At 46.9% G+C, this 19,015-nt stretch overlaps 1 protein-coding gene across 3 annotated transcripts in view; it reads right to left on the reverse strand.

Annotated features, from left to right (window-relative positions):
- RAB11FIP1 (RAB11 family interacting protein 1) overlaps positions 1-19,015 on the reverse strand; it is a 43,852-nt gene that overhangs the window by 13,035 nt on the left and 11,802 nt on the right. For 2 of the 3 annotated variants that reach the window (XM_003902645.5, XM_021942204.2), the window contains exons 2-5: positions 7,535-7,977; positions 4,674-5,481; positions 1,424-3,322; positions 566-674 (exon numbers count right to left, since the gene is read on the reverse strand). In XM_003902645.5, coding sequence (XP_003902694.3) covers positions 566-674; positions 1,424-3,322; positions 4,674-5,481; positions 7,535-7,977 — 3,259 coding nt within the window. The remainder of the gene's footprint in view (positions 1-565; positions 675-1,423; positions 3,323-4,673; positions 5,482-7,534; positions 7,978-19,015) is intronic. The other variant, XM_009212882.4, reaches the window with a different exon arrangement.

Below are 19,015 nucleotides of genomic sequence, written 5' to 3' on the forward strand. Positions count from 1 at the left end.
AATTTTTTGAGACGGAGTCTAGCTCTGTTGCCCAGGCTGGAGTGCAGTGGCCGGAACTCAGCTCACTGCAAGCTCTGCCTCCCGGGTTTACGCCATTCTCCTGCCTCAGCCTCCTGAGTAGCTGGGACTACAGGTGCCCGCCACCCCGCCCGGCTAGTTTTTTGTATTTTTTAGTAGAGACGGGGTTTCACCGTGTTAGCCAGGATGGTCTCGATCTCCTGACCTCGTGATCCACCCGTCTCGGCCTCCCAAAGTGCTGGGATTACAGGCTTGAGCCACCGCGCCCGGCCAATACTTTTTTTAAAAAAGAAGGACCAGTGTCAATCATGTTGCTTGAGACAAAAAAAAATTTAACAATAACTAAACAAGTAAACAAGTATAAGAGAATAAAGTAATTATCCAGTGGAATGTCTGGGGGCTTCCAAAGTTTACTTAAAGACTCCAGATGTATGACTAAGTGGTTCCTGGCACCACCAGCTGCCCAGGGTGAGGTATACGATGGTGACTATGGAAAGAGGTGCTCTGTCAATCCCTAACGAATGCACCAGCTTCCCAGAAGACATACCTTCATCATGGCCTCGTTGTTCAAGTTCTCACTGATGATGGTGGCAGTTCCCAAGCTGGAGTTAGCAACCTTGGTGGTCGTTGCATTCATTGGCTTCACAGGATGAAGTCTAAAGAGAAGGGGAAAAGGATCTTTAGACCCTCCTGACATGGCAAAACTGAGCAACTGCCCACCACAAAGATGGCAGCCAGTAAGCCAGACAAGGGGCAGGTGGGTCACATGCTGCCCTCATCTCCGGGCCAACACACTCCAATGTCTCAGTGCCTGTGGAAACAAAAGTAGTCAGGACTGGGCCGCCACATGCAAGCCAGCAAAGCATGTCCTTGCCCAGATGTCCTGATATCTTCACGGGACCCTTGGTCTTGTTACAAACATCAGAACATTAAAGGCAGTCTCTTATTTTTTGAAGTCAGCTAGAGCCTAGGCGTTCACTGTAAAACTTTGCAGAGGCTTCTGTCCCTCCACAGTAAAGAGAGTTCAAAACAAACATACAAGCTTCACGTTGGGCAGTGCTTGAAGAAGTTTTTGACACTGCTAGATGCTACCACCACTCAATGCCAGTTAGTTCTGAGACTGTTAAGATACTGGTGGCATTGCGTTTCTGCAATGTGAGCGCTCCAAATCTGACTGTGCAGAATAATTCCTAAGCTATATTTACAGACTGCTATTATGTTCTTGCTATAAACGCAGCAGCGTCTTGAGGTATTACCACCACAAGGGGCAGTCCTACCAGCAGGACAGTGACAGGCGGGTTGTCCTGTCAGACGTCTGTGTGGTTAGAAAGCCGTAACCTCTGCAGGTAGGAAGCAAAGGGGGACATTGCTGACATTTACATAGACAATCTCCCCCATCTCTCACCTGTGCTTAGCTGACCCAGTTCCAGCGCCTGGCTGAGCTGAGACTGGATGTGTCTCCGAGGGTGAGACCCAGGCCTGGAGGAGTGGCTTCCTCTTGCCAAAATTTTCAACTCTACCAGCGGAGCCCTCTGCTGTGGCTTTTTTTTGAGATTCTGCTGTGCTGGTGTGGTGAGTGTCAGAATGTGCAGAGCTGGGGAAAGACTGTGTGGCAGGAAAGAGCTCAGAAGGGGAGGGACTGGGTACAGGATTGTCCAGGGACGTGCCAGGAGGCGGGCTTGGACTCCCATTTCCCATCGGTTTTTCTTCCTCACCACCACTGGGGCCTGGCAGCTGTTCATCAGAGCTTGAGCTCTTGCCAAGATGTGGTTTGTGAATTCCGAACTCTGTGGTCTGCTCTGAAGGAGCTGTCACAGATGCTTTGGGTGCTTGCAGGCTGAAATCACGCAGGCCCTCCCCCAGTGCCAACCTATCTGCCTTGCCACTGGGCCCCTTTCCCCTCTCAGGACAGGGGACTACCAAGCTCAAGGACGAAGCTCCTATGTCCAGAGTTGACGACTTTGCTGTCTCTCCATCATCTTCAACCTGATCTCTGTCATCTTCAACCTGATCTATTCTTTCATCATCCGATGCGACTTCAGGAATGGAAGGAAGGCTTAAGTTCAGATCGGCTGTGACTGGAGATTTAAAATCTGAGGCCAACTGAAGGTCACTCAAGGGGTCAGACAATAAACCTTCATGGTCACTGGCTTTGCTCTGATACTGAGTCACAAGGGCATCCTCTCCCTCCATCCTAAAGAGTGGAGTGTCTTTCGCTGAGCTTGCTTCACTCGTGGGGCCTTCGGAGAAACTCTCCTCCTGGGAGGGGAGGAGGAGGTGACCCGCCAGGGAGGCTGGCGCACCGCACGTCGCTGGCCCAGGTGTGGTCACCGATTCCCTCTCTGAGTCCTCTGTGTGGGGAGACCCAGGAGGCTCTCCATCAGAGGCGTTTCCAGCAACAGCCCATGCAGGGGTCAGCTCCTGGGGACAACTGCTGTGTCCTTCCACCAGCGGGACGGCCCTCTCTACCACCTCTTCTGTGAAGAGCTGCTCAGAAAATGACACGCGCTTCTTGGTTTTCTTCTGGCCCTCACGGAGGTTCAGATCCATCTCTTCCAGCTTCTGCATCGTGGAATCAATGGAAGGGACCGATTCTCCCATGGGAAGAGGGGGTGCTGCTTCTTCAACTGCATCCCTAGCTTTGCTCCCCACAAGAGACCCAGCCTGACTCTCCAAGTCTTTGTCTCCTCCTGCCACAAGCTCCCCAACGGGGCTCGCAGCTCCATCACTGCTGAGTGAAAGGGCAGACGGTACTTCCTGGGCCTCTCCAGATGATGGGCTGTAGTCTTGTTTTTTGTGGGGGAATCTCGGAAGTTCTTCCTCTTGTCGCCCCGTTTCAGGCTGCTCCAGGAGAGACTCCTCCAACTCAAGGCTGCTGGTGTTCTTCTCTGTGCCTGTCTCACGGGTCCTGCCCATCAGAGAATTTTCTGTCCCTTTATTCGCTGGAATGGATGGCTGTTTGAAAAGTGATCCCAGGGCAGAAGAACCAGAATTTGGAACTGGTGTTAAACTCTCCGTTTGTAACTCTGCCTTAGGGAGCAAGGGTGGTTCTTCAGACTTGGCCTGGCCCCTATCTATGAGAGGACAGCTTTCAATTGGAGTGGATGTGGAAATGGGAGCTGCTATGGGAGATGAGAGAGAGGAGAAGACAGAAAGACTCTCAGAAGACTGTGTGTCTGTACCATGTCCCAATTCAGAGGGGACAGGTGCCTGGCCAGAACTAGAAGGGAGAGGAAGAGAAGAAGGGGAGTCAGCGGGGGAAGGAAGCCTGGCTGTGGGTTGCGCCTCCGGAGACACTTCCAGTCTGCAAAAAGGACAAAATAAAATCTGCAGGTCAGTGCAGATGCATCATGAGAGACAAAGAAAATACACAAAAATCAAGTCATTCACCAGGGGAGAACGTCTTTACACGTGGGGCAGTACCTTAAGAAGTTAAAAAAGGAACACTAGCCAGGCTCAGTGGCTCACGCCTGTAATCCCAGCACTGTGGGAGGCCGAAGCGGGCGGATCACCTGAAGTCAGGAGTTCGAGACCAGCCCAGCCAACATGGTGAAACCTCATCTCTACTGAAAAATACAAAAATTAGTCGGGTGTGGTGGTGTGCACCTGTAGTCCCAGCTACTCTCAGGAGACTGAGGCAGGAGAATTGCTTGAACCTGGGAGGTGGAGGTTGCGGTAAGCCGAGATCGTGCCACTGCACTCCAGCCTGGGTGACAGCGGAAGACCGTCTCAAAAAAAAAAAAAAGGAACACTAACACTTAACAGACACTTTTACAACCAAGCAGATCTGTCACACAAAAGTCTGTTGCCATAGAATGAAAAGATCCCAGTAAAGATCTGGTTTCTTGTGGTGATTAACACAAGGCCCGAGCATTTGATTATTACAGGACAAAATGCACCTAAAAGTTTCAAAGTGGTTAAAGATGTTAACACAAAGCAATAGGTACAGATAAGTTCAAGAGGAACAGTGTGTATGTGTGTATGTGTGCATGTCAAAGTAAGCAGAATCTCTCAAAAAACAAATCTCTCACTCCCCAGACCACAGAAATATTGTCAGTGTCAATGTGAGTCACACAGAAAAGCACAAGTCCCCAAGGCCAGTCCCCAAGTCTCACGCTGGCTCTCACAACAAGGGGCAAAGTGGACACAGAGAACTGTCACTGTCACTCGAGAGAGGACCGTCACTGTCACTCGTCACTGTCACTGTCACTCGAGAGACCAAGGGTCTCTCCTACCGGAAACCAATGCCAAAATGCAATGAGGCAGGATAACATCTGGCTCAAGGGGAAATATGAGATAAGAACTTCGTAAACACAGGTACTGCATATACTACAACCCAAACCCAGTATTCCCAACTTGCAACACCCAGAATCTTGCTACAAACCATTGCATTCCACTGAGATCTGATAAGCTGACAGAAAGGACAGACCATGCCTGCAGGGCGGTAGCTCTGGGCTAGGAAACATCACTGCAATTTGTACAGGGCAGGCCAGGCTGGCAGTAGGGACTCGTTAAAAAAAGAATTTAGATCAGCAAACCTTTGGCATGTACGGGTACTGTGACATCATGGAACCGGCAAGAGCGGGTCTAACATAAGCCTGAAAACCACCAATGGCGAGGTAGACATGCCCTGCATGGGAAGAGCCAAAACTCACCGGGGCTTGACAGCTCTGGTCTGGGGAGCCCTCTGAGAGGAAATTGGAGGTTTCGGTTCAGACCTGGACTCCGGCTCAGCTTCTGGTTCTGTGATCTGCACATCTTCAAAGGGGTTCAGGGAGCTGCCCTGTCTGGAGACAACAGCTGCGGTATCTTTCTCGGATCTTCTCACAAGGTCTTCAGCAGGCCCCGACGCGTCCTCCCCGGGCTTAACCCCCATCAGCATGCCTTCCTTCTCCCTCCCCAGGACCGTGAGAGGGTTTTCACCTTCACTGCTCTTAGCCACGTCCTTCTTCCCCGTCATCAGAGACAGCAAAGAGGACCTCCTGCTCTCTGGTTTCTTGCTCTCCTTGGCTTCTTTTGCTGCCTCCAAGTTTGCAGGGGCCATGTTTTCCCTGAGGTCCCCACTGACCAGTGGGGCAGGTCGGTAGGACGGCAGGGTCATAGACTTCAAGGAGTCCTTGGTGGAAGATTCGGAGAACCGCCTGTCAGAAGACAGCCCACCTCCTTCAGCAGGCTCCTTCCAAGACCCAGCTGCCAGGTTCTCCGTAGAAGAGAACAAATGCTTCTTTCTGAAGCCCCTGGGGGATGGGGAGGAGGATGGGCTACTGTCCTTGGTTTCACCCTTGCCTTCTGGCTGCTCCAGGTAAACATGGTTCCCATTGATGCAGACATTAGAGCGGGAAAGGACATCGTTCTTAGACCGAAGGCCGCCAAGAAAGGAAAGTCCTTCCTTCTTGGGAAGGGTGAAGTTGACCTGGTTCAGTTGCTTAAGATCTGTACTCGCTGTTCTCTTGTGAGACATGACTTTGGGAAGAAAAACAAAGAACAGAAAGGGGATAAGATGTTAAACGGGTGGTTTGCAGCGTGGGGGCATCTGTCAATGTCTGGATACATTTCTGGTTGTCACAGCTTGGAGGGGGTGTGCTGCTATTCGTATCCAGCAGGTAGAGGACAAGGATGATACTGAACATCTTACAATGTATAGCACAGTCCCCCCTCGACAAAGGCCTATCTGGTCCAAACTGTCCACAGTGCTGAGGCTGAGAAACCCTGGATTAAACCAATGAAAAAGGCAGCAGTAGAAGGTAGAGTAGCAGAATCCAGCCAGTGGGAGGGATTTAGACATTGAAATCGAAGTTCAAAATACATAATTAACTCAGAGCTAAAGGAACCAGATTCCTTGGCTTCTGATAAGGCTATATCCCACAAGGGTTAAGCACATCACAGGAACTCAATAACTACCTGATGAATTAATGAAATATCAGAATTACTATAAGGTTTCATGGTTTTACCCTTAAAAAAAAAAAAAACAACTTTGAAGACACTCGTTCTATTAGCTCTAAAAGCTTGTACTAACGGACATCATTTATAGAGCCAGAAACTCTGGAAAAGGAATTTATGCATTCTTAGAAACCAGAGGGTATAATCCCAGCACTTTGGGAGGCCGAGGCAGGCAGATCACTTGAGGTCAGGAGTTCAAAACCAGCCTGGCCAACATGGTGAAACCCCGACTAAAAACACAAAAATTCGCCGGGTGTGGAGGTGGGCACCTATAATCCAAGGTACTCGGGAGGCTGAGGCAGGAGAATCGCTTAAACCCCAGAAGACAGAAGTTTCAGAGAGCCAAGATCGTGCCACTGCACTCCAGCCTGGGTGACAGAGCAAGACACCATCTCAAAGAAAGAAAGAAAGAAACCAGAGGGCTTAGAAATAGAGAGGGCATCTCAGCTATGGGCAGTGGTTCACACGGGTCATACCAGCCATTTGAGAGGATGAGGCAGGAGGATTACTTGAAGCCAGGAGTTTCAGACCAGCCTGGGCAACATAGTGAGACCTCATCTCTAAAAAAAAAAATTTTTTTTAATTAGCCAGGTGTGATGGTGCACACCTGTAGTCCCAGCTCCTCAGAAGGCCAAGGTGGGAGGATTGCTTGAGCCCAGGAGTTGGAGGCTGCGGTAAGCTATGATCGTGCCACTGCACTCCAGCCTGGCAATAGAGCAAGACCCTGTCTCTAAAACAAACAAACAAAAAATATTTTTTCTTTTTTTTGAGACAGAGTCTCACTCTGTCGCCCAGGCTGGAGTGCAGTGACACAATCTCGGCTCACTGCAAGGTCCACCTCCTGGGTTCACGCCATTCTCCTGACTCAGCCTCCTGAGTTGTTGGGGCTACAGGCGCCCACCACCACGCCTGGCTAATTTTTTTTTTGTATTTTTGGTAGAGACGGGGCTTCACCATGTTAGCCAGGATGGTCTCAATCTCCTGACCTCGTGATCCACCCGCCTCGGCCTCCCAAAGTGCTGGGATTACAGGCATGAGCCAACAAAAAATATTTTTAAAAAAGAAACAGATAGGGCTTTTTTTTTTTTTTTTTTTTTTTTGAGACAGTCTCACTCTGTTACCCAGGCTGGAGTGCAGTGGCACGATCACAGCTTACTGCAGCCTCTACTTCCTGAGCTCAAGTAATCCTCCCAGCCTAGCCTCCTGAGTAGCTGGGACTACAGGTGTGTGACATCACATCTGGCTAATTTTTGTACTTTTTGTAGAGACAGGGTTTCACCATGTTGCCCAGGCTAGTCTCAAACTCCTGGGCTCAAGCGATCTGCCTGCCTCGGCCTCCCAAAGTGCTGGGATTACAGGCATGAGCCACCATGCCTGGTTTGAGAGACGGCATCTTAACCACCACTATCATTACCACCATCACCATGATTTTGTAACTGAGGAATTGAATTAAACTCTTTCTCTTAAAATTTGTCTGTTTCTTCTCTCTCAGAATGAAGCATGGTAAGTGGAAGAAGAGATGTCACTTACCATGCTTCATGGTAAGTGGAAGAAGCAGGAAGAGGCAGAAACTCACCATCCGAGGCTGAGGAGGACTCGTCCTCATTGTCGTCTTCATCCCACTGGGACTGAAAGTCTCCGGGACGAAGCAGCACTTTTTCTGGCTTTGAAGTCGGCAGGACAGACATGGACTGGGAAAGAGGCGTCTTCTGCAAATTCGACTTGGAAAATAAGGTCTTGATCTTCGATTTCTTTTTCTTGTCTTTGCCCACAGACTCATCATCACTGTCGACCGAAGGTGTCGTGCTAGGGATGATGGCTGAGGCGGTGTCTGACCCGCTGTCCTTATTCTTCCCCTTGATCTTGTCCTTCAGTTTTCCAAATGGATTCCGAGACTTGTCTTTCATAGAAAGGTCAAACATGCTGGCAGTCATGTTGTTTCTCATAAACTGAATGTCAACCTCAATTTCTCCTCGCTCCTTGTCCTTCTTTCCTGGTTTGGATTTCAGCTTATACCACCTGAAAGGAGAAAGGCCGAGGAGTTACTTTTGAATGGAAGCAACTGCAACAATGTTCACAATTCCCATGAACTGGCCTCTCCTCTTTGCTACCAACAGCCTCTTCAATGCATGCATTCTCACACTTTCTCTTTGGGAAAGCAGAATGAGAGCAGAATTTTTTTTTTTTTGACACAGAGTCTTGCTCTGTCACCCAGGCTGGAGTGCAATGGAGTGATCTCGGCTCACTGCAGCCTCTGCCTCCCCGGTTCAAGTGATTCTCCTGCCTCAGCCTCCTGAGTAGCTGAGATTACAGGAGCTCGTCACCACGTCCGGCTAATTTTTGTATTTTTAGTAGAGACAGGGTTTCACCATGTTAGCTAGGCTGCAGTCGAACTCCTGACCTCAGGTGATCTGCCTGCCTCAGCCTCCCAAAAGGTTGGGATTACAGGCGTGAGCCACTGCGCCTGGCTGACAGCAGAATTTGCACTTTTTTTTTTGAAACGGAGTCGCGCTCTGTGGTCCAGGCTGGAGTGCAGTGGTGCTATCTCGGCTCACTGCAAGCTCCGCCTCCCCGGTTCATGCCATTCTCCTGCCTCAGCCTCCCCAGTAGTTGGGACTACAGGCGCCCGCCACCACGCCCGGCTGATGTTTTTGTTTTTTTTGGGTTTTTTTGTATTTTTTTAGTAGAGACGGGGTTTCACCATGTTAGCCAGGATGGTCTCGATCTCCTGACCTCATGATCTGCCCTCCTCGGTCTCCCAGAGTGCTGAGATTACAGGCATGAGCCACCGCGCCCGGCCTGCACTTTTATTTCTTTCGTTTTTTATTTTGCACTTTTAAGACATGCACTAGACAAAGATAGGATCCAGTGTTGTGCTTAGTGTATAATCACCTCAGATCCTGATTCAATCAAGAGCTCATTCTAAAAATAAAGAAAAAAAAATATTCTATGGAATCACTTCCGTTGACTGATGCTTTCCTTCAGTAGGGTAAAAATGCAATGATCAGGGCCAGCACGGTGGCTCACACCTGTAATCACAGCACTTTGGGAGGCTGAGGCGGGTGGATCACAAGGTCAGGAGTTCAAGACCAACCTGGCCCATATGGTGAAACCCTGTCTGTACTAAAAATATAAAAATTTAGCCGGATGTGGTAGCAGGCGCCTGTAGTCCCAGCTACTCGGGAGGCTGAGGCAAGAGAATCACCTGAACCTGGGAGGTGGAGGTTGCAGTGAGCCGAGATCGCACCACTGCACTCCAGCCTGGGCAACAGAGTGCGACTCCATCTCAAATAGAATAAAAAAAAAAAGCAAAGATCATACACAAACAGCTAAGAAGGGTGGCGTGCAAATTATGTATAATTAAATCTCAGAGAAAATTGAGTTTGTAGTAAGGAATAGTCCCTGGAGGGAGTAAATATATATATATATATAAAACACAGAATTTAAAAAAATAATTTTAAAAAGGTGGGGAGGGGGTTGGGCATGGTGGCTCACACCTGTAATCCCTAAGCTTTGGGAGCCTGAGGCAGGAGGATCACTTGAGGCCAGGAATTCAAGACCAGCCTGGGCAATATTGCAAGACTGCATCTCTATAAAAAATTTTAAAAATTTGCTGGCATGGTGGTGTGCGCCTATACTCCCAGCTACTCAACATAAGCCTAGGAATTCGAGGCTGCAGTGAGCTATCATTGCACCACTGTACTCTAGTCTGGATGACAAAGTGAGACTCTGTTTCCAAAAATAAATAAATAAAAATAAAGAACTTTTTTAAAGAGTGAAATTAGGCTACGCATGGTGACTTACACCTGTGATACCAGCACTTTAGGAGGCCGAGGCAGGCAGATCACCTGAGGTCAGGAGCTCAAGACCAGCCTGGTCAACATGGTGAAATCCCGTCTCTACTAAAAATACAAAAATTAGCTGGGCATGGTGGCGAGCGCCTGTAATCCCAGCTATGCAGGAGGCTGAAGCAGGAGAACTGCTTGAACCTGGGAGGCAGAGATTGCAGTGAGCCAAGATCATGCCACTACACTCCAGCACTCCAGTACTCCAGCCTAGGCGACACAGCCAGACTCCATCTCAAAAAAAAAAAAAAAAAGAGTGAAATCAGTCATTTAGAAAATGACAAACACTATATGAGTCCGCTTATGTGAGGTTCCTGGGTTAGTCAAATTCATCGAGTCAGAAAGTAGAATGGTGATTGCCGGAGGAGGGGAAGGACAGAATGAGGAGTTAATGTTTGATGGGTATAGAGCTTCAGTTGCGGAAAATGAAAAAGTTCTGGAGATGGATGGCGGTGATGGTCACACAACAATGTGAATTTTTTTTTTTTTTTTTTTTTTTTTTTTTTTTTGAGACAAAGTCTCACTCTGTCACCCAGACTGGAGTGCAGTGACCGGATCTCAGCTCACTGCAAGCTCTGCCTCCCGGGTTTACGCCATTCTCCTGTCTCAGCCTCCCGAGTAACTGGGACTACAGGCGCCCGCCACCTCGCCCGGCTAGTTTTTTGTATTTTTTAGTAGAGACGAGGTTTCACTGTGTTAGCCAGGATGGTCTCGATCTCCTGATCTCGTGATCCGCCCGTCTCAGCCTCCCAAAGTGCTGGGATTACGGGCTTGAGCCACCGCGCCCGGCCGTGAATGTTCTTAATGACATTGAACTACACACTTAAAAATGGTTAAAATGGGGCCAGGCGCAGTGGCTCAGGCCAGTAATCCCAGCACTTTGGGAGGCCAAGGCTGGCAGATCACTTGAGGTCAGGAGTTTGTGACCAGCCTGACCAACATGGTGAAACCCCATCTCTACTAAAAATACAAAAAATAGCTGGGGGTTGTGCCACATGTCTGTAATCTCAGCTACTCTAGAGGCTGAGGCAGGAGAATCGCTTGAACCCGGGAGGCGGAGGTTGCAGTGAGCCAAGATCACACCACTGTACTCCAGCCTGGGTGACACAGCAGGACTCTGTCTCAAAAAAAAAAAAAAAAGGTTAAAATGGTAAATTTAATGTTATGTATATTTTACCACAATAAAAAAAAAATGGGACTTCTTCCCTAGCTTAATAATCAGAAAAAGGAACATTTCGAACACTATCCAAGTATTACACTTGGTCATTTGCAACCTACTTTAAGATGTGAAAAATGACATTATACCAGTCCAACTTCACTGAGAGACAAGGTTAAGAAAAAGGAAATCTCATGGCATTCATTTTCTACTTAGGAACCCTTTACCTTTGGTGAACTCTAAGAATGTGAGCCTGGTTGGGTACAGTGGCTCACACCTGTAATCTCAGTGCTTTGGGAGGCTGAGACAGGAGGATTGGTTGGATCCAGGAGTTTGAGAACAGTATAGGCAACAAGGCAAGATCCCACTTCTCTTAAAAAAAAAAAAAATTTTTTTTTTTTTTTTGAGACAGAGTCTTGCTCTGTCTCTCCAGGCTGGAGTGCAATGGTGTGATCTTAGCTCACTGCAACCTCTGCCTCCTGGGTACAAGCAATTCTCTTGCCTCGGCCTCTCAAGTAGCTGGGACTACAGGCATATACCACAATGCCCAGCTATTCTTTGTATTTTTAGTAGAGATAGAGTTTCATCATGTTAGATAGGCTGGTCTCAAACTCCTGACCTCAAGTGATCCACCCACCTTGATCTCCCAAAGTGCTGGGATTACAAGCATGAGCCACCAAGGGTGGCTAAAAATATATTTTTTTAATTAGCTGGGTGCAATGGTGCGCACTTAATAGTCCCAGCTACTTGGGAGGTTGAGGCAGGAGGATCACTTGAATCCAGGAGTTCGAGGCTGTAGTAAGAGCTATGATTGCACCACTGCACTCCAGCCTGTGCAACAGAGTGAGACCTTATCTCTTAAAAAAAAAAAAAAATATATATATATATATATATATATATATATATGCACATTAGTAGCAAGACCATACAATGGAAGAAATAACTCCAAATACCTGGTCTATAGCGAGCTGTCTACCGGGTCACCCTCACAAACTGAGAACTCACATTCTGATGTTCTTTTCGGTGACCTATTTAAGAGCTGAGGGTAGTGGACTTAAAGGAAATGATGGTTTTGCCCAAATGAGCACAACTTCCTCTTTCACCTTCAGCCATGGCTGGCGGCTCATTCACAGGGCAGATCCCTGCCCCCACTGCTATGGCTCCTTCTACACTTAGAGGGAAGGTGCAGGGGAAAGTCGAAACCTAACCTAACACCTAAACGGCACCTGTGGCATACCTGACACTGCATACGCACAGAGACATCCTCATTTCAGCCTCACAAGAATGACAGAGTAGATATTATACCCATTTTATAGACGAAGAAATTGAAGCTCAGGTCTGAAAATTGGCACAAGGTCTTGCAACCATTATGGGGTTGCAAATGGGATTCCAAATCAGTTTCCCCAAAGCTCCTATTCTTTCCTCTACACCAAGATTCCTGCTTTAAATTCTCTAATTTATCTTGGACGGGTCATCTTTTGTAACTTAGAGAAAGGAGGGTTCAAATTTAAATTCTTTTTGAGAAACATTTAAGCTTCTAATTTAAATGTTAAAAGATAAAAGAAGAAAGGAAGGAAACTAACATACCTTGCCATCAGTCATAAATCTAACATAGCTTGCCATCGGTCATAAATCGTTAAGATTACTTAAAGGCCAGTATACAAAGTCATCAAGAAGAACTTAAAATGAATTCACAAAATACAGCAAAGAGAGGATAAAACTACATGAGCTATAATTTTGGACCTTTAGGAGACAAATCTTTTATGGTTTTTATAACCCCAATCCACAGCTGGGCAGGCGGGGAGTGGTGGGTGTTGCAAGATGCAAGGTCTTTTTTTATTTTTTATTTTTTGTAACAGGGTCTCACTCTGTTGCCCAGGCTGGAGTGCAGTGGTGCGATCATAGCTCACTGCAGCCCTGAACTCCTGGGCTCAAGTGGAAGATGCAAGGTCTTTATAGACAATGTCACCCCTGCCAGCCTAGTGTCTGTCCAGTACATTTTCCAGGGCCTGGCCTGGAATCGTTTGCATATTTGTCACTTCGATTTTGAGAGGATTATTTATATTTTTTCTCTTCTGACAGTCATGTGGTAAATGGTAGCCTTGGTGATGAAGGGTGTTTAGCTTTTGTAAATACCAGTTGCAGGCCCCTGAAAAGGAGAAGTTGCTGAACACTGACCGAGGAGGTTTCGATGACCTCGCCAACCGCAGGCAGGCAGCATGCTTCACCTCCCCGCCCAAGGCAGGAGCATCAGGCAGGGGTTTCTCCACAGCTCTTCCACATAGCCCCTTCTGTTAGCCCTCCCCCAGGATGCAAAAATGTGACAGGCCTCCAAAGTAGCTGTCAGAGGCGTTCAGACCAGAGCAACTCCATCTTGAGTGAGGGCTAGGAAAATGAGGCTGGAACTTGCTGCGCTGCATTCCCAGAAAGTTAGGTATTCCTAGCCTCTAGATGTTTATGGGTAAGGGAACAGATGGATAATGTTTACCAAACAGACTCAGACTTAGGAGTGTTCTAATATCCCAAATCTGGAGAACAAAGGCAATCCTAATTTTGCTTTAAAGATACTAATACTGCTTTTTGAAAAATATAGTAATTAAGAAAATTAATCCTTTATCACAAACCCTTGTAGTAGGGCACATCTCTTGATGATCTTTTTATCCTGTATATAAATAAGCATACTACCTAGAGTGGATGCGTTCTCCTCTTACTTTCGGGAACGTCCTACTCTGTCTATGGAGTAGCTGTACCTTCAATACTTTACTTTCTTAATAAGCTTGCTTTTACTTTGCACTGCAGACTTGCCCTGAATTCCTTCTCACAGGAGATCCAAACACCCTCTTTTGGGGTCTGGATCAGGACTCCTTTCCTGTAACACAGCCACTTGACAATTCCAAGGGCCAGCCTTGCCTTTCCAAAAGTATCAGTGAGGTTTTGTTTGTACTCCTAATGGTTTTTGAGCAAAGCTACAACCAATTCCAGAATCCTCCCTCGGGACCAATTATTACCTGATTCTTAGGTCCAATCCCTGGGTCCTAAAGTGGGATTTGCTTTGGAAACTTCCAACACCATTAGGAAGTGCAAATAAAAATGTCACCGACTGTTCTTGCTGCTTCATTTCACAAGCAAACCTAAAACCAAACATCAAGTAGCCAGGCATAGCCACTGGGCTATTGAAGGATATGAAACAGGCTGAATCACAGACCAGCAGGGAAACAGCCCAGGCAAAGGGGCAGAATTTACAAATGTGTGCTCAATGTATTAAAGCCGGAAAGGAAAACAAGAATTGTTTCTTTTTTTTTTTCTGTTTTTTTTTTGAGAGACTGAGTCTCGCTCTGTCGCCCAGGCTGGAGTGCAGTGACATGATCTCAGCTCACTGCAACCTCCTCCTCCTCCTGGGTTTAAGCGATTCTCCTGCCTCAGCTTGCAGAGCAGCTGGGACTACAGGTGTGCACAACTATGCCCAACTAATTTTATGTTGGCCAGGTTGGTCTCAAACTCCTGACCTCAGGTGATCCGCCTACCTCAGCCTCCCAAAGTCTTGGGATTACAGGCATGAGCCACTGTGCCTGGCCAAGAATTCTTTCTTTCACTAGCAATATTATCCTCAAATTCAAAAACAGTTTAAGCAAGGGATGTTTGATACAAGCATATTTTGATAAGATAGTGAAAGCCACAGTGCTTGAATATCTTGCCCTAAGAAATCCCAAACCAGAAGAACACATCTGTGGGTTTTTATATTTAAGATCAACTCAGTTTCTAAGTGTTACTGCCCATGAGTTTTTCAGTTCACTTAATTCCTGCACCTCACAGAAGTCGCTCATAAATAATAAAGTCCCAGCTTAGCAACATAGCATGTGATGGCGGCATGGGTGTGTTCCTGTATTATCTTTCACATAGGCCCTGAAAGCTTGAATTATCTCAGAAATCAGGGTTGGGTCCATTTCCCTAGTCCAAAGGGCAGAAAAAGACAGCCATAATCCCAATGTAGCAAGTTTATTTTTAAGTCTATATTCTGAAAAAATCTTGCCATCTATCGAAAGTAAAAATCAAATATTCCTTCAATAAGCAAATCATTATGGCTTATCATTAAACTCAGTTCTGCAAGAATTAAAAGGATATCTGGATATGTAGAAAGTGACTTTTTTTTTTTTTTTTTTGAGACAGAGTCTCACTCTATTGCTCAGGCTGGAGTACAGTGGCACAATATCAGGTCACTGCAACCTCTGCCGCCCAAGTTCAAGTGATTCTCTTGCCTCGGCCTCCCAAGTAGCTGGGAGTACAGGCGCACGCCACTGCACCCGGCTAATTTTTGTATTTTTAGTAGAGACAAGGTTTCACCATCTTGGCCAGGCTGATCTCAAACTCCTGACCTCATGATCCACCCACCTTGGCCTCCCAAAGGGCTGGGAATACAGGCATGAGCCACCGCACCCGGCCAACATAAAATTTCTATAAACTATATACACACACATATATATATTTTGAGACGGGGTCTTGCTCTGTTTTCCAGGCTGGAGTGCAGCGCACGTTCACAGCTCACAGCAGCTTTGAAGTCCTAGGCTCAAGTCATCCTCCCACCTCAGCCACTTGAGGAGCTGGGACTAAAAGCATGTGCCACCACACCCAACCAGTTGTCGTTGTTGTTGTTGTTGAGACAGAGTCTTGCTCTGTTGCCCAGGCTGGAGTCCAGTAGCATGATCTTGGCTCACTGCAACCTCCACCTCCTGAGTTCAAGCACTTTTCATGCCTCAGCCTCCAGAGTAGTTGATATGACAGGCATGTACCATCATGCCCAGCTAATTTTTGTATTTTTAGTAGAGACAGGGTTTCACCATGTTGGCCAGGCTGGTCTCGAACTCCTGACCTCAAATGATCTACCTGCCTCAGCCTCCCAAAGTGCCGGGATTACAGGTGTGAACCACTATGCCAGCTAGTCTTTTGTTTTGTTTTAGAGATAGGGTCTTGCTATGCTGCGCAGGCTGGTCTTGGACTCCTGGCCACACAGAATCCTCTCACCTCAGTCTCTCATAGTGCTGGGATTATAGGTGTGAGCCACTGCACTTGGCTTATATTCTTTAATTTTTTTTTTTTTTTTTTTGAGATGGAATCTCACTCTGTTGCATACGCTGGAGTGCAGTGGCGCGATCTCAGCTCACTGCAACCTCCACCTCCCGGATTCAAGCAATTCTCCTGCCTCAGCCTCCTGAGTAGCCGGGATTACAGCCGTGTGTCACCACACCAGGCTAAGTTTTGTATTTTTAGTACAGACAGGGTTTCATCATGTTGGTCAGGCTAGTCTCGAACTCCTGACTTCAGATGATCCATCCACCTTGGCCTCCCAAAGTGCTGGGATTACAGGTGTGACCCACCACGCCCAGCCCCCAGCCTATATTTTGAAGTAATAACAGGCATTGGGTAAAAATTCAAATCACACAAAATGGTATAGGATGAAAAATTCCATCTTCCCACCCCTCCTGATCCCATGCCCCTCAGTCTCCGTATCAGAGACAACCACTATTATCAGTTTTATACACCCAAATGGTGGTCTCACCACAAACAAGCAAAACTGTGTATTATCCAAATAGGCTACCCTGCGGTTTTTGTTTTTGGGGATTTTATTTTTTTGGTCAAACACAAGACAAGGCACAAATAAAAGTATCCAAAAAGTCATTTAAGTTTTCTATACTTTCAAAAAGATGTTTATGAAGAGAAATAAGGGAACACAGAAAAAGAATGAACTAAGTACAGTGCAGAAAAAAACACGAGCCTGTGCCCACACACAAGAGCGGGATGCAGGGCACCAGCCCGCCTCCAGAGTAGCCCACTGGGGAGCCCGTGCCTGCATCCATACTGCGAAATCTCTTGGGCTTTTCAGTCCTTCTGGAGCAGCTAAGACCATTCAACCATGCCTATTCTCAGGGCCGGTGTGCCTCAGAACGTGGTGCTGGCTTCCCAGACACACCCGGAGCTGACCCCAGGGGGCCTTCTGTTGGAATGGGGCAGGGTCAGGGCAGCCTGGCTCTTGCTATCGGGAAATGAAAAGCCTTCCCTTGCAGCCCTGCAGATGTTCACGATTACACTGGTAAAGGACTGACTAGTATGTCTCAAAAATAATCTTTCTGCAGCCGAAACAAACATGTTTTTTCCCTTGAAAACATTCTGGAGAGCAGACATATGCAGAGAAATGATGCCTTCGGAGATTCAGTTCCAACGTGTCTACATGCCAAATGCTGGAAATACAGAGAATGAAGAGGACTAAAAAGCTTACCCTACAATGGGATGGGGAACAGGCTCGCCCAAGATCACAAAGCATTTGTCGCACTGGGGCAACTGTTTCCAACTTTCTAACTTTCAGGCATGAGAGAAATTAATTACAGGTAAAACTCCTGCTAAAATACACAATTTCATCACAAATAATGACTCACGTACAAATAAGGTTTCAGGTCATTTAAGCCCCAACGGGCTATCAGAACCACCTATCTAGCGACTGTTCAGCAAGTGAATAAATACTTCATCCCCATATTAAACACAGGAGTCTCCAGGAAAGGCCAGGCAAGGAGGATCACCAGCTCTCTGGGTTACCTCCACACTTTACACGTGTCAGTGTTAATTTCAAGGGATCATTGTTTCTGCATGCAGTTTGGACTCCTGGTTCGGTGAGTACTGCCTACTTCCTTGGCTGTACAAAATCCCAATCCTGATTTACAGCATGAGTCATCTCCACGTTAACCAGGCATCATGACACAGGGGATGATGGCCTCAAGTGAGGAAAGAAGCAGGAAGAACAGAACCACCCCTGACCTAGGGTGGGACAGAGGACACACTTAACCTTTCTTAGATGAAGAAATTTCAAAAGCAGTTCATGAACTGTCTTCCCCAGGAAATAAAAAATCAGGCTGCAAATCATGTGGTTAGCAGTTGAGAACATCTTTTTAAAAGGGTCTGAAAAGGAGTGATTCCACATGGGTAAAATGTCCAGTTTCTTCTTCTGGTCACCTAGAAGCAATGCACAGCAAACAGACAGAAATGTTTATGACCTATAAAATGTTTGTGCTGTGTACCTTCCAGAAGCTATGCAGTTTAATGAGTGCTGGTATTGAACAAGGTGGCTAGTCATCATAACCTAACTCTGAACACAGAATTACCCATCAGCCAAGCTTGCCTCCCTAGACCTTCCCCTCTGCCCACTGTCAGCTACTTGGAAAAACTGGTAAATCACGAGGGTAGCAAATCGGTCATGGCTCATTTTTTTGGCCTTAATTCCTAAAACAGCCACTCCAGCAGCATGGAAAGGCCGTTTGTAGCCACCAAACTGAATTCTAAGAACTGGTAAATGACAGACAGGCACGGAGGCTCACGTCTGTAATCCCAGCACTTTGGGAGGCCGAGGGGGGCAGATCACTTGAGGTCAGGAGTTCGAGACCAGTCTGGCCAACATGGTGAAACCCCACCTCTACTAAAAATACAAAAATTAGCTGGGTGTGGTGGTGTGCACCTGTAATCCCAGCTACTCGGGAGACTGAGGCACGAGAACTGCTTGAACCTGGGAAGCAGAGGTTGCAGTGAGCCGAGATCGCGCCACTGCACTCCAGCCTGAACGACAGAGTGAGAACGCCATCTCAAAAAAAAAAGAAAAGCAAAAATGAACTCAGTCCCATGCTAATCTGAACACTGCCTTTTTATAAATCTTCCTGAAGTCTTTTTCCCATACATTTTAACAACTAGCAGCTGAGACACCTTCGGCAAGATATTTAACCTCTTTGTGGGACAGGCTCCTCTTCTGAAACAGGGTTAGGAACACCCACCTCATAAGAATGTTAGGAAGATTAAATGGCTTAATGTATGCAAAGTGCTTAGAACAGTAACCTGGCCATAAGTCTTAGCTATAATTACTACTTAGCTGTACATATGCAATTTTCTTTGTAGTGCATTATACATTACTGCCTTATAATTGTCAAACTTTTAATTTTGAATGGCTAAATGATATTCTGTGAAATGGGTATACGCCATAGTTTATCTACCCATTCAGATGATTCTCAAAAGGGAACTTAGG

The sequence above is a fragment of the Papio anubis genome, chromosome 8, assembly GCF_008728515.1.
Source record: "Papio anubis isolate 15944 chromosome 8, Panubis1.0, whole genome shotgun sequence".
Classification (NCBI taxonomy): Eukaryota; Metazoa; Chordata; class Mammalia; order Primates; family Cercopithecidae; genus Papio; species Papio anubis.